A 13,824-nucleotide genomic window follows, 5' to 3' on the forward strand; every position below is an offset into this window, starting at 1 on the left:
GTTCTTGATTAAATATAATGAAGCTATTGATGATCCTCATAAAGAATTGAATATTAAATAGCTCCTATGAGAATATGTAATTTGACTTTTTCTTCTGCTTTTCTTCTCCGCATAAATGCTCTTGCTTTTAAGAAATGGTTCCATGTAGTGTTATTCTTATGGGCAACATGCCATTTCAAAATTAAACAATCACGGTTAATTATTTTTCCTATTTATATATATTATTTTTCTTAATATTTTGTATCTAATACGGCTCAATATCCTACAACTGATCGTATTTGTGTGCAAGAGAGCAAAATTATGCTCAATGACACTCATGTTAATCTTTTGGTTTTTAATTTTTTTTATAGCTTTTTGTAATTTTTATCATTTCTGCACAAATTGTAATTACCATTCTATGACTTTTTAAAGGTGGATATTTGATCACAGTGAGTTATTGCTAATTTGGTGTTTTGTTTATATGAGTTTGACTTATATTTGTTATTTTGTTTATTTAAATATTACTATTACTATTACAAATATCTTATCTTTTTGGAGTTCATTAGCCGAAGAATTGATTAGTTTTTTATTTTTTATTTTTTATTATTATTTTTTTTAATAAATTAAATGAATGTATTTTTGGTTTTTGATAAGATCTTAAAACGTTATAAGTTTAGGGAATTCAAGGTTTTTTTTTTGTTGACAGTGGTATGTAGGCAAAAGAATGAGTGAGATCACTTTCAAGTTGTTACGTATGCGTTATGAATTACTATCTTTATGATAAGGGGCATCTTAGTCATTTCAAGTAATTAGAGGGTAGTATTTGTATATTTATTTATTCAAGGGAGGAAGATGATGTACCGATTATATACTTAACAGAATAATATTTTCAATACTACGGTTTTATTTTTCTAGATATTTTTTTTTTAAAATTCTAAACCATGTAACACACGTGTTCAATTTTCAAGTTACAAAATGATTGGTATAAGGTGATTTTTAGTAATTACGGACAAAACAACACACTTTATGTGAAAATAAATGTTTTCACATCTATGATTATTGATTACGACTTTTAAAGCACATTCATTATGTTATTTTATATCAATCTACTATTGGATGTTACTTAATTTATTAGTTTTGAATCATATTTATTCATACTTTCTCCATTTTCACCGATCTATTGTTCATAACGTTTGCATGGTAATTTAAGCATCATAATCACAATGACTTTGTTTTTGGTTTTGGGAACCTTATTTATCATTTTACCCCTTAAAAGCCTACATAATAACACCCATAATTTCATGTCTTCAAGCGTTTGGTAATTGTGTGACCGGCTGATATTCTCCTTGGAAACTATCATCTTTCTATGTAAACACAATTTGGTACTTCTACGATGAGGTGGTATTCAATGTGCAAAAGATCTATAAAGATTAATAAATGTTTGCAAATCTGTAATTAACGTGATTTTTAAAGTTTCAATGTTATTTTACTTCATCAACCATATGGTACACGGGTTATAACCTAGTTGGATTATATTTTCCTGATGGAGGTGTTAATATTAAAATAAATTGCAAACTGTAATTGAAAATTCATAAAAAGAAAGCATAAATTTTTTCAGGTGGCATGTGGTTTAAGATAATTTACATATTACAAATTCTTTTTTTTTTATATTCAAATTTGGTCCCTACTATTGAGAAGACTGTTTCCTTATTCATTTCTTTAAAGTTTTATGGATCTATATAAAAAAATAATCATAGTCTCACTGATTAAACCAAAAAAATCAAATTTGATCTAACAAAAAAATCAAAATTATAATTAATATTTTATATTAAAGAAAAACTGATCATTACAACTTAAAAATACATTTTAGCACATTGAAACACCCCCACAGCTTCATCGACATGACAAATCGTTTTCGTAAATCACAAATTAAACTATAAATAATAGCCACCATATTATTATTCTACGAATTGATATTAACGGGTGAGATAATGAATTAGACGTATGCATATCTAACTTGTCAATTACAAAAACAAAAAAACAACTTATGTGGTCATTTTCAATGCATACGTCATTCAAATTTTATTAATTTAAGCATACAAATTTTCATACGCAATCAACAAACAAATGAATGGGATACATCATACATCTAAAATCAAATGTCCCTACCTTTCACATTTACAAAGCATACAAAGAATAATCAGTTAGTTAATCACACAAAACAAGGGTATAAAAATGAATATCTCAATTTTCAAAGGGCACGCATTTAAAAATCTAGAAAACTACAATAAGCCCCCCTGAACTTCTCTTCCCTTGCTTTTTTTTTTCGGTTAGTTCATCAGATCTGTTACACCACACATAGTAAGCCATGTATTTTTATTTTATTTTTCATTTTAGGTTTAAATTAATGTTCATATTTAAACTTACCTTAAAAGAATCCATTCGATGCAATTTAGCCCGAATCTTGCTGTGTTGCCTCATCATTATCATCATCATCACCGTCCATTTTATCTACCATTTTTTGATCATGATCCAACGGCTCAGATTCACTGCCTTCATCTTCAGTACAATCCTCGGTGTCTGAATTGGATACAACCGCTTTTTCACTATCACTCTCAATAACACCTCCAAATTCACCCTTCATTTCAGGAGCAACAATCCCAATCATCTTAGTAATCGCCTCATGTTCATGATTCCTCCCAACTCCCGTCTGACTCTCCGCCACAACCGAATCATTCAAACCACCACCACCACCGCCGCCACTTCCTGGAGACTCATTCTCGCCATGACACGAAGGAGCGGTACTACACGCCCAACTTCCGGCCACCTCTGAAGCCAAAAGGTCGCCGGTTTTAATGGTGTCTCCGGCCTCCGTATCTTCCTCCACCACCACACGGTGGTGCAAATGTGAATTGTCGATTTTAACCCTCTCGGTTTCATCATCGATCACCATCGTATCATCCACTAACTTATTCAAATCAATATTCTGATCGAGTCCTTGAGTTTCGGTTCCTATAGGGGCGGTGTTAAAACCATCAATATCGGATCCAAACCCGCCCTTGGTGCCCGGTGGATCAGACTGCCCGAATTCAGCTTCTTGTGTTTCTTCACATGTTTCTTGATTTCGGGCACCGCATCCGTGTTTTTCGGTCATGCTGGCTTCATCTTCATCGGTTGATGTTTCCGGGTGGTTGTTGTCGGGTTTTTTGGTGGAGGTGGTGGAGTCTGCCGCCTTACTGCCGCCACTGCCGTGGGAGTTTATTGGTTGTTTGTTTTGGTGGAGAGAATTTGTATGATTGTTGATATTAGGGTTAATATCGAGTGATATGTTTTCGTAATTTTCTTCATCTTCTAGTGTTCTTTGCATTGATTTTAACTGTTCTTGTTGCTTTGCGAATAACAAAGAGATTTCCTCTGTTGTTGAATAGAAAGCCCGGAGTTGAGTTTCCCTGAAAACTAACCACATAATATGAACGACTGAAATTCCAATTATGCCCCCATTACATAACAATATTACTTTTACAGTCATTTGACTTGGACTAGAACTTATGCCAACGGGACAAAATTGTAACTTTTGTCCTACCCAAAAAGGTGGGACAAGGACATGTTCTCTCTCGATTTCTTGTTTGTGCAAAAGACATAAATGCCCTTCTCGAAAATGGTCCCAGAAAGCTTATCTGGTTTTGTCTCATCTGGCAAACACAGCCTTAAGGCTGTGTGTTGTTACACTGGACAGGTCTCAACCAGACAAGCTTTCTGGGGCCATTTTCGAGAAGGGCATTTATGTCTTTTGCACAAACAAGAAATTGAGAGAGAACGTGTCCCTGTCCCACCTTTTTGGGTGGGACAAAAAACTACAATTTTGTCTCGCTGAAAAAAGGTGGAACATTATATGATGGGAAGGCACTCTTGCTCTTGATCTCTCGTTTGTGAAAAGACGTAAATGCCCTTATCATCAAAATAAGCCTTAGAAAGCTTGTCTAGTCCAATCCCATCCCATCCCATGTGACAAAACCTATATAGCTTAAAGCTATGTGAGGAACGGACCGACTAAACAAGCTTTCTACGACTATTTTTGATGATAAGCATAAGAGGATGAGGAGGGCATTTACGTCTTTTTAAGTGGGAGAGGAAAAAGTTTGGTATTTATACCGAAGCATTATTCGTTCACGGGCGGCTTTTAATTTTCGTTTTTCATATTCAAGGTCCCGCATTGCAGAATTGATCTCAAGTTCAAGGGCAGAAACTTTAGCCCAGGCTTCTTCCCTAGCTGCCTGCTAAACACAAACAAGAAACCTCAGACTCAGTTCAACCTTTTATTATTATATACCATCCTTCTTTCTTTCTATTACATCATTCTACTTTTTTAATTTATAACCATTAAAATAATGGTATTTTGTAAACACAAAGTTCCAGTTTTATTATGAAAGTAGAATGCCATAATAAACAACCTAAAAAACTATGAGGGAAAAATGTACACCGATCCTTACCTTTTCACTTTCAAGTTCTTTTCTCAATCTGCTAGTTTCATTTTCAAGTTCTTGTATTTTCTGCAAATACAAATTCACAAAACATATGTATAATAATCGTAAGCCACTTTATAGTTATACACACAAAAACTAAATATATCTTAACAGAAACTCCAAGAGATTTTTCTTACTTTTCTACCAACAGAAGAAACCACTTGCTCTTGAGAAAGCTGTGATTCCAGCTGGCGAACCTTATTATCAGAGCCAACCAATTTCTCCCTAGTGTCTTCCTGTTGTAAAAATAAAATCAAGAAATCATGAAAAATATAACTAAACCAATTAATGGAGGTAAAAGTTTACCAATTTGGATCTCAAAGTCTCCACCAATGAACACCTTTCTTTCTCCGATTCCTTAAAACATAAACCATTAATGTTTACTTATTTTTATATATATACAAAAAGGGTAATCACAAGAATTTTAACAAAACCAACCACCTTTTTTTTTACTATTATAACACAATTATTATGATATGGATATTGCACATTGAGAAAAAAAAGAAGTCATAATTATCTTGCAAAATGATGATGTCATTACGCAAAAAAGACTATCTTTTTAAGATTTTTTGTGGTGGGGAACATTCATAAAGCAATTTTGAAGGTCAAAAAAGGTGGTGAATTTTATTTTTGTAGAATTATTATGTTATGAAGAAAAGCATTTGCAAACCTGAAGTTTATTTATAATTTCTTGTTGCTCGTTTTCACGTCTAAGAGAAGCATCTGAGAGGCGTTTCAATTCCTCTTGGGCTTCTGTTTTAACTCTTTGTATTGAAGCTGTTAAGTTTGCATCAGCTTTTTCTCTATCCTCTTTTCTTTGATCCCTCTCTTCATCTAGAAGAATCTTGAGCTCAGATATGGTCGCGTTTTGGCTAAAGAGAAAGATTAAAAAATATATATTTAATGTCATTTCTCAATCTTTGTAGCATTTGCAAAGTTTGTGTAGAGTATACTTCAGCTACTACACATTTAAGGGTATAATAATCATTGGGATTCTACTAAAAACTAGGGTGTGGAAGGAGTCATTCAAACATGTGTTTTGTTATGTATAACTGAATAACTAAATGAAAATAAATGGATAAACAAAAAAAAATGTTATTTGTAGATATAAATTCAAGAGTGCGCTAAAGCAAGGGGTATAATTGACTACTCACCTACGCATTATTTCATTTGCTTCTGTACATGACTGCATAGATGCATTAAGTCTTTCATTAAGATCCACCATAGCACTTTTTTGTTCAGAAGTTATTTTATTCACTTCATTTAATTCCTTCTGTTTTTCTTCAATTAAATTTCGCATCTCCTTGAGCTCATCTTGGTAACTATTTGAAATCGACTCCTTCAAGTTTTTCTTTTCCTAAAAAATATATATAAAAAAAAAGTCAAAGCCTTTTCCCAAATACACAAACTACAAAAAAAAAATACACTCATATAGGCCCCAATGAATATGTTGAACATACAACTTCATGAAGGTCAATGGCTGCACGATTTTCACTTCGCAATTGGTCAATGGTTGCAACTTGATCTTCCAATTGCTTCCTTAATTCCTGTGTATAAATTATAATAACAGAGGATCTATTTGATCAATCATAATTTATATGTAAATTGAAGTTGAAAATAAAAAATAAAAAACAAAATAATACCGTGTTTGACCGTTGAAGGCTTCTGAAATCATCAAGAGAAATGGGACCTTCTGAAGCACCAATACCAATTCCTCTTTGTCTTTTGGTTTCAGATCCAAGCTCATCTTTATATCACAAAGAAAAAATAATTAAGTTTATAGGTACAAAAGATATTCTCTAGAATGACAACATACCTTCATATAGCAATTGAGAACAAATGGTTTCAGTGTACTGCTGTACTATATGAGTATCATGAATTGATATCAATTTAATTTTACAATATAACATTACAGGTAACAAATATTATGCATAAAATATCATTATGCAAACAATAAACTAAAAATACATGATTTTCCAAGTTGAAGGAGAAGTACCAAAGTGTACAAAAGAAAGTTTAAGATCGAATTTGGTGTAAACAAACAAGATAACACCATATTTGGTGTTTCACCATTCACCAACACCAAAATGGTGTACAAAATGATGTAGATTTAGAGCAATTTTACATCAAATTGGTATAAAAATGGGATTTGGTATTGGGTAGAAGATGCCCTAAAGAATCATAGAACAAGACACAAAAGAAGCACATACCCGCTTTTCTTTTTAAAGGCGAGCTATCAGACACTGTAGGGGGATTAAGAACTTCTCGGAACACATATGCATAAGCAAGTTCTGCTATTACAACACGAGTATTTATTCAAACAGAGAATCAAGAGTCAAAAGGACAAAATAAAAAAAGCAAAATTTTTTTTTTTACCATGTTGAGGAGGTGCTGCAAATGAAATGATATCCCCATGAGTTAGTTTACACTCAGGGCTGTTCTTATGTAACTTTTGCCAGTTGTGATATGTCCCATTTGTGCTGTAGAAGGTTTAAAAAAAAGTGTAAAAAGATTTCATCCTCCAAAGTTTACTATTGATATAAGCAATAAGCTCCAGTTACTTAAGAGGCAAACAACCTAGTATCTTTCAAGAAGCCGCAATTTAAGAGTTTGGATTGACCTTCTGCATCTTCTGTAGCAACCTTCTTCCTGTATATTTTGCAATGACGTGAACTAATTTGATTGGACAAAATCTCAAACCGTTTATCTGCTACCATTCGGCCAATGAGATGCTCATCACTAGTCAAAAGCATATTTAGTCCCTGGTTTATCAATACTATTATCAGGGTAGGGTAACTTTCATCAAATGTAATTGCTAGAAAATAACTTTCAACCAAGTTCAATTGGGTAAAGAAATTCAATATTCCTACCCATTACTGACACATCATAGCCTAAACAAAATTAAACACTTATTTAATGTTCAAAATTACAAACTAATAAAGAATTTACTAAAAATTCAACATTCTTATTCTTTTGGCCCATAATCATCAGTTCATCACAGAAAATGTTCCCATAAAACGAAATGCATGTTAGATTTGGTGTCAAATCTACTTCTCTAATCAAAAAACCATATGCAAAGTGCACCAAACTCAACAACTTGTTACTCTACTGGCAAATAGGGGTCGCATTTCACAGAATTTAAACAATTCACCTCAGTTTCGAAGTCAAAACGTTTCTCAGTATGGAGCATTTCCTAACATGATTGAGCAAAGAAATCAAAGCGAAAACATCAAGTCAAAACAATTAATCAAGTTCACAGAAAATTAAAAACCTGACGGCGACGGCGGGCTTTTTCAGAGATGGCAGTGAGTACCCCCCATACATCAGGTTCAGAGTACTGTAAAGGCTGAGATGCGAGTTTTGAAGCCACTGATCGTATAAAATCTACAGGACTCGGCGATGAACCAGACAAATCGCCATCGGCGACGGGGGTGATGTTGTTGTTGTCGGGTTTAGGGTTAGGGCTAGGGTTTGAAGGCGTCACCTGGAGGTTGTTGTTATCATCTCCAATGTTAGCCATGATGGATTGAATGAGATGACTTTTTGTTCGAAAATGGCGGGGAGGTCTTTAAGAAAACTGAAAACCCTACTTCATCAGTGTGATTTTAGCGCCATAACTGGAAGTGTGAAAGAGAAGCTATTGTTTGTTATTTGGGGGCACTGAACTCCCACGTGAATTCGGGTCGTGGTAGTCTACCGTATGATTCTCATCAATTTAAGTATTTAACAAATCAAAACTAATTTACTATGATTAAAACTTTGGAATCCCTATTCTAATAAATTTAATTTCTTTTTGTCAAGTGTCACTCTAATATAACTCCTCCTTAATATTATGTCATGTGTCATGTAAATATATTAGGCAACTCATTTCAAAATTCAAATTTACATTTTTTTAATTATATGTTAAATTTGAAGTTATAATAACTTTAAAATTTTGATATATCTCTTAATTAATAATTTATTTAAAATGATTTATGTAAATTAATTGATTAATAATTATAAATTTTTATTATAAAAGCTTAATCAGTTTTATAACTATGATTACCACGGGTTATAAACTAGTTGACATATAAATAAATTATGTAGAAAAAAATAACTAATACTGCCGAGTTCAGCTTAAAGAGGGATATGGATGAAAATAGAGAGAAAGTAAGGGATGTCGAAGGAAAATCGTGTTCACGAGTTTCATTAATGAAAGATAAATGAGGGGAAGGAATGGATTTTGAAGCCATATTTTACTTCCAAAATTTTCTTTCAAATTGGACGGATTTAGAAAGAAAGTGGGGGAAAGAAAAATCTTTAAGTTTATTTTATTTTCCCTCATAACTCCGGAACATAAAAATTTAAAATTTTCCTTTCATTTCTTCCGAACTCTGGAGCACAGAATATATATATATATATATATATATATATATATATATATATATATATATATATATATTCTTCCCCTCCCTTTCTTTCTATCAATATTTCTCTTCCCTTTCCTTTACTAAATTTACAAAAAAAAAATAAATAAATAAATAAAAAACTTGGAAACAAGGCAGGATTTCGAAGTAGTATTTCGGACGAATTTATATATATATATATATATATATATATATATATATATAGGGATAGATTCAATGGAAAATGAATAATTAGGGCATTATCTTAAGAACCAATAACCAATAGACATATGTCAGTTTCTTTATGGATAGAATTTATTTAAATTACAAAGGTTAAAATTATACATTTAGTCCTTAAACATTTCAAACATGGAAATGATATCATTTTTTTTTTACATATTTACCATTCATAACCGTGTGATCGTTCCTAGTTATTACAATTCAAATTGACAAATAATACTTTCCGTGAATCATTACCAAGAAATTGGAGTAATCATTTATTACTTATTAAAAATAAAACTCCAACCAATCTATATTCTAAGGACTTCATTCCTCCACTCACGTCCAGATATGCCGACTTACGTTAGACTTTAATTGCATATCTTTTATGGAAAATGACGGTTACCTTGTTCATATACTATATATTTTGTTGACAAAGTCAATAAATGTTTGTAAATTTAATACGTTTGGATTTTTGGTAATATGCACTAAAATAAATTTAATCGTTTGGCTGTAGTTAATATATTAATTTGGTTAGAATTAAAGTGAATTAGGAATGTTTATTGTTGCCGATTTCATACCACTAATAACGCCGGCAAGTCAAAAAGACAGTTTATCTTCTATATTTTTTAATTGGAAATGAAAGTTTTTAATTACGTGGTCACCGCAAAGGCGCAAACCGTGCAAGTTAAAAAGGCAGTTTTTTTTTTTAATTGAAAGTTAATGTAGAATTGCGTATGTACTAAACATGTAGTTTTAATAAAATCATATGGACCATTTATGTAATTTGCTACAAAATTAGGTATGCCCTAATTATTCATTTTCTATATATATATATATATATATATATATATATATATATATATATATATATATATATATATTCAGCTTAAAGAGGGATATGGATGAAAATAGAGAGAAAGTAAGGGATGTCGAAGGAAAATCGTGTTCACGAGTTTCATTAATGAAAGATAAATGAGGGGAAGGAATGGATTTTGAAGCCATATTTTACTTCCAAAATTTTCTTTCAAATTGGACGGATTTAGAAAGAAAGTGGGGGAAAGAAAAATCTTTAAGTTTATTTTATTTTCCCTCATAACTCCGGAACATAAAAATTTAAAATTTTCCTTTCATTTCTTCCGAACTCTGGAGCACAGAATATATATATATATATATATATATATATATATATATATATATATATATATATATATATATATATATATCTTCCCCTCCCTTTCTTTCTATCAATATTTCTCTTCCCTTTCCTTTACTAAATTTACAAAAAAAAAATAAATAAATAAATAAATAACTTGGAAACAAGGCAGGATTTCGAAGTAGTATTTCGGACGAATTATATATATATATATATATATATATATATATATATATATATATATATATATATATATATATATAGGGATAGATTCAATGGAAAATGAATAATTAGGGCATTATCTTAAGAACCAATAACCAATAGACATATGTCAGTTTCTTTATGGATAGAATTTATTTAAATTACAAAGGTTAAAATTATACATTTAGTCCTTAAACATTTCAAACATGGAAATGATATCATTTTTTTTTTACATATTTACCATTCATAACCGTGTGATCGTTCCTAGTTATTACAATTCAAATTGACAAATAATACTTTCCGTGAATCATTACCAAGAAATTGGAGTAATCATTTATTACTTATTAAAAATAAAACTCCAACCAATCTATATTCTAAGGACTTCATTCCTCCACTCACGTCCAGATATGCCGACTTACGTTAGACTTTAATTGCATATCTTTTATGGAAAATGACGGTTACCTTGTTCATATACTATATATTTTGTTGACAAAGTCAATAAATGTTTGTAAATTTAATACGTTTGGATTTTTGGTAATATGCACTAAAATAAATTTAATCGTTTGGCTGTAGTTAATATATTAATTTGGTTAGAATTAAAGTGAATTAGGAATGTTTATTGTTGCCGATTTCATACCACTAATAACGCCGGCAAGTCAAAAAGACAGTTTATCTTCTATATTTTTTAATTGGAAATGAAAGTTTTTAATTACGTGGTCACCGCAAAGGCGCAAACCGTGCAAGTTAAAAAGGCAGTTTTTTTTTTTAATTGAAAGTTAATGTAGAATTGCGTATGTACTAAACATGTAGTTTTAATAAAATCATATGGACCATTTATGTAATTTGCTACAAAATTAGGTATGCCCTAATTATTCATTTTCTATATATATATATATATATATATATATATATATATATATATATATATATATATATATATATATATATATATATATATATATATATATATATATATTCAGCTTAAAGAGGGATATGGATGAAAATAGAGAGAAAGTAAGGGATGTCGAAGGAAAATCGTGTTCACGAGTTTCATTAATGAAAGATAAATGAGGGGAAGGAATGGATTTTGAAGCCATATTTTACTTCCAAAATTTTCTTTCAAATTGGACGGATTTAGAAAGAAAGTGGGGGAAAGAAAAATCTTTAAGTTTATTTTATTTTCCCTCATAACTCCGGAACATAAAAATTTAAAATTTTCCTTTCATTTCTTCCGAACTCTGGAGCACAGAATATATATATATATATATATATATATATATATATATATATATATATATATATATATATATATATATTCTTCCCCTCCCTTTCTTTCTATCAATATTTCTCTTCCCTTTCCTTTACTAAATTTACAAAAAAAAAATAAATAAATAAATAAAAAACTTGGAAACAAGGCAGGATTTCGAAGTAGTATTTCGGACGAATTTATATATATATATATATATATATATATATATATATATATATATATATATATATATATATATATATATATATATATATATATATATATATATATAGGGATAGATTCAATGGAAAATGAATAATTAGGGCATTATCTTAAGAACCAATAACCAATAGACATATGTCAGTTTCTTTATGGATAGAATTTATTTAAATTACAAAGGTTAAAATTATACATTTAGTCCTTAAACATTTCAAACATGGAAATGATATCATTTTTTTTTTACATATTTACCATTCATAACCGTGTGATCGTTCCTAGTTATTGCAATTCAAATTGACAAATAATACTTTCCGTGAATCATTACCAAGAAATTGGAGTAATCATTTATTACTTATTAAAAATAAAACTCCAACCAATCTATATTCTAAGGACTTCATTCCTCCACTCACGTCCAGATATGCCGACTTACGTTAGACTTTAATTGCATATCTTTTATGGAAAATGACGGTTACCTTGTTCATATACTATATATTTTGTTGACAAAGTCAATAAATGTTTGTAAATTTAATACGTTTGGATTTTTGGTAATATGCACTAAAATAAATTTAATCGTTTGGCTGTAGTTAATATATTAATTTGGTTAGAATTAAAGTGAATTAGGAATGTTTATTGTTGCCGATTTCATACCACTAATAACGCCGGCAAGTCAAAAAGACAGTTTATCTTCTATATTTTTTAATTGGAAATGAAAGTTTTTAATTACGTGGTCACCGCAAAGGCGCAAACCGTGCAAGTTAAAAAGGCAGTTTTTTTTTTTAATTGAAAGTTAATGTAGAATTGCGTATGTACTAAACATGTAGTTTTAATAAAATCATATGGACCATTTATGTAATTTGCTACAAAATTAGGTATGCCCTAATTATTCATTTTCTATATATATATATATATATATATATATATATATATATATATATATATATATATATATATATATATATTAAATTTAATCATTTTCATAGTGATCATTTTTATGTTAAGAGTTAATTTTTTTGTTTATTTTTGTTTTTATATGGTTTTGTGTTGTGTGTTAATTTTTTTTGTTTACTTATGGTTTTAATGGTTTTTAGATTATAAACTGCAAATATATATATATATATATATATATATATATATATATATATATATATATATATATATATATGTTTTAAATATGTTTTAAATAATACTACAATGTTCAAATGGACCATTATATTATCTTTGTATCTCAAAAAATTTCCATGTAACGTTTGCGATATGACATGGCCTAGGTTTCGGTTGAACCCTCTATCCTAAATGATTTCCCCTAATCAACATCTCTATGAACCAACATAAAAACACCCCAGCCCACAATCCTCTTTATTGTTAGATTGTTGTGGTATGTATAGGCCCTTTTCAAGGGTGATTTTGAAACTCTCAAGGGGATTACATCAATGGGTTTGGGACCCCAATACTTGATACACACTAGGGGTTTGTGGATATAGGCTTGCATAGCTATAAACCAAGATTTATCTTCTGAAAAATAGTTGTCCGCCCAGTGACTATCATATATAGTCATTTTACATTTCTTGAAATCCAAAACACCAAAAACCAGTGGGCATTCTATATATTGATAAGGATGTAAGGCTTATACAAAAAGTTTGAATTAACTAATCATCAAATAACATTTTCTTATAAATGACTATTACTTAGGTAGTTTAATTGAAAAACAAGTATATTGTATCACACTCCGACCAAGCTGGAAAAATAGCCGTCCACCCAGTGACTATCATATATAGTCATTTTGAATGTCTTGAAATCCAAAACACCCAAAAACCTGTAGCGCTTGTTATGGGTATGTTCTCTTTTGGTCCTTCGTATTTTAATTATTTCACTTTTGGCCTTTATTGTCAGTAC

The 13,824-nt window shown here is 30.3% G+C and overlaps 1 protein-coding gene across 6 annotated transcripts; it reads right to left on the reverse strand.

The window, feature by feature from the left end:
- Positions 1–2,129: 2,129 nt before the first annotated feature.
- LOC145167774 (SMAD/FHA domain-containing protein) lies at positions 2,130–8,182 on the reverse strand. 6 transcript variants are annotated; one of them, XM_079087021.1, is made up of 15 exons: positions 7,774–8,182; positions 7,654–7,695; positions 7,080–7,264; positions 6,879–6,982; positions 6,713–6,793; positions 6,146–6,249; positions 5,963–6,049; positions 5,657–5,859; positions 5,173–5,374; positions 4,809–4,859; positions 4,640–4,738; positions 4,470–4,529; positions 4,132–4,256; positions 2,407–3,428; positions 2,130–2,323 (listed from the first exon to the last, which is right to left on the reverse strand). In XM_079087021.1, the coding sequence occupies exons 1-14, from the start codon at positions 8,020–8,022 to the stop codon at positions 2,432–2,434; spliced, it is 2,589 nt and encodes an 862-aa protein (XP_078943147.1). In that variant the 5' UTR covers positions 8,023–8,182; the 3' UTR covers positions 2,130–2,323; positions 2,407–2,431. The 6 variants fall into 6 exon arrangements, with proteins under 6 accessions (XP_078943147.1, XP_078943148.1, XP_078943146.1 ...); XM_079087022.1 differs by having other exon boundaries at positions 4,132–4,253; positions 6,713–6,796; XM_079087020.1 differs by having other exon boundaries at positions 6,713–6,796.
- Positions 8,183–13,824: the final 5,642 nt, after the last annotated feature.

The sequence above is a fragment of the Lactuca virosa genome, chromosome 3, assembly GCF_052849685.1.
Source record: "Lactuca virosa cultivar CGN04683 chromosome 3, Lactuca_virosa_CGN04683_v6, whole genome shotgun sequence".
NCBI lineage: Eukaryota > Viridiplantae > Streptophyta > Magnoliopsida > Asterales > Asteraceae > Lactuca > Lactuca virosa.

Excerpts from the sequence above, each read along its gene's own strand:
- LOC145167774 (XM_079087020.1), bottom strand. The coding sequence starts at position 8,022 with ATGGCTAACATTGGAGATGATAACAACAACCTCCAGGTGACGCCTTCA. Across the intron at positions 7,696-7,773 it reads AAGCCCGCCGTCGCCGTCAG|GAAATGCTCCATACTGAGAA; the intron begins GTTTTTAATTTT and ends CAATCATGTTAG. Across the intron at positions 6,050-6,145 it reads GCCTTCAACGGTCAAACACG|GAATTAAGGAAGCAATTGGA; the intron begins GTATTATTTTGT and ends ATTTATACACAG.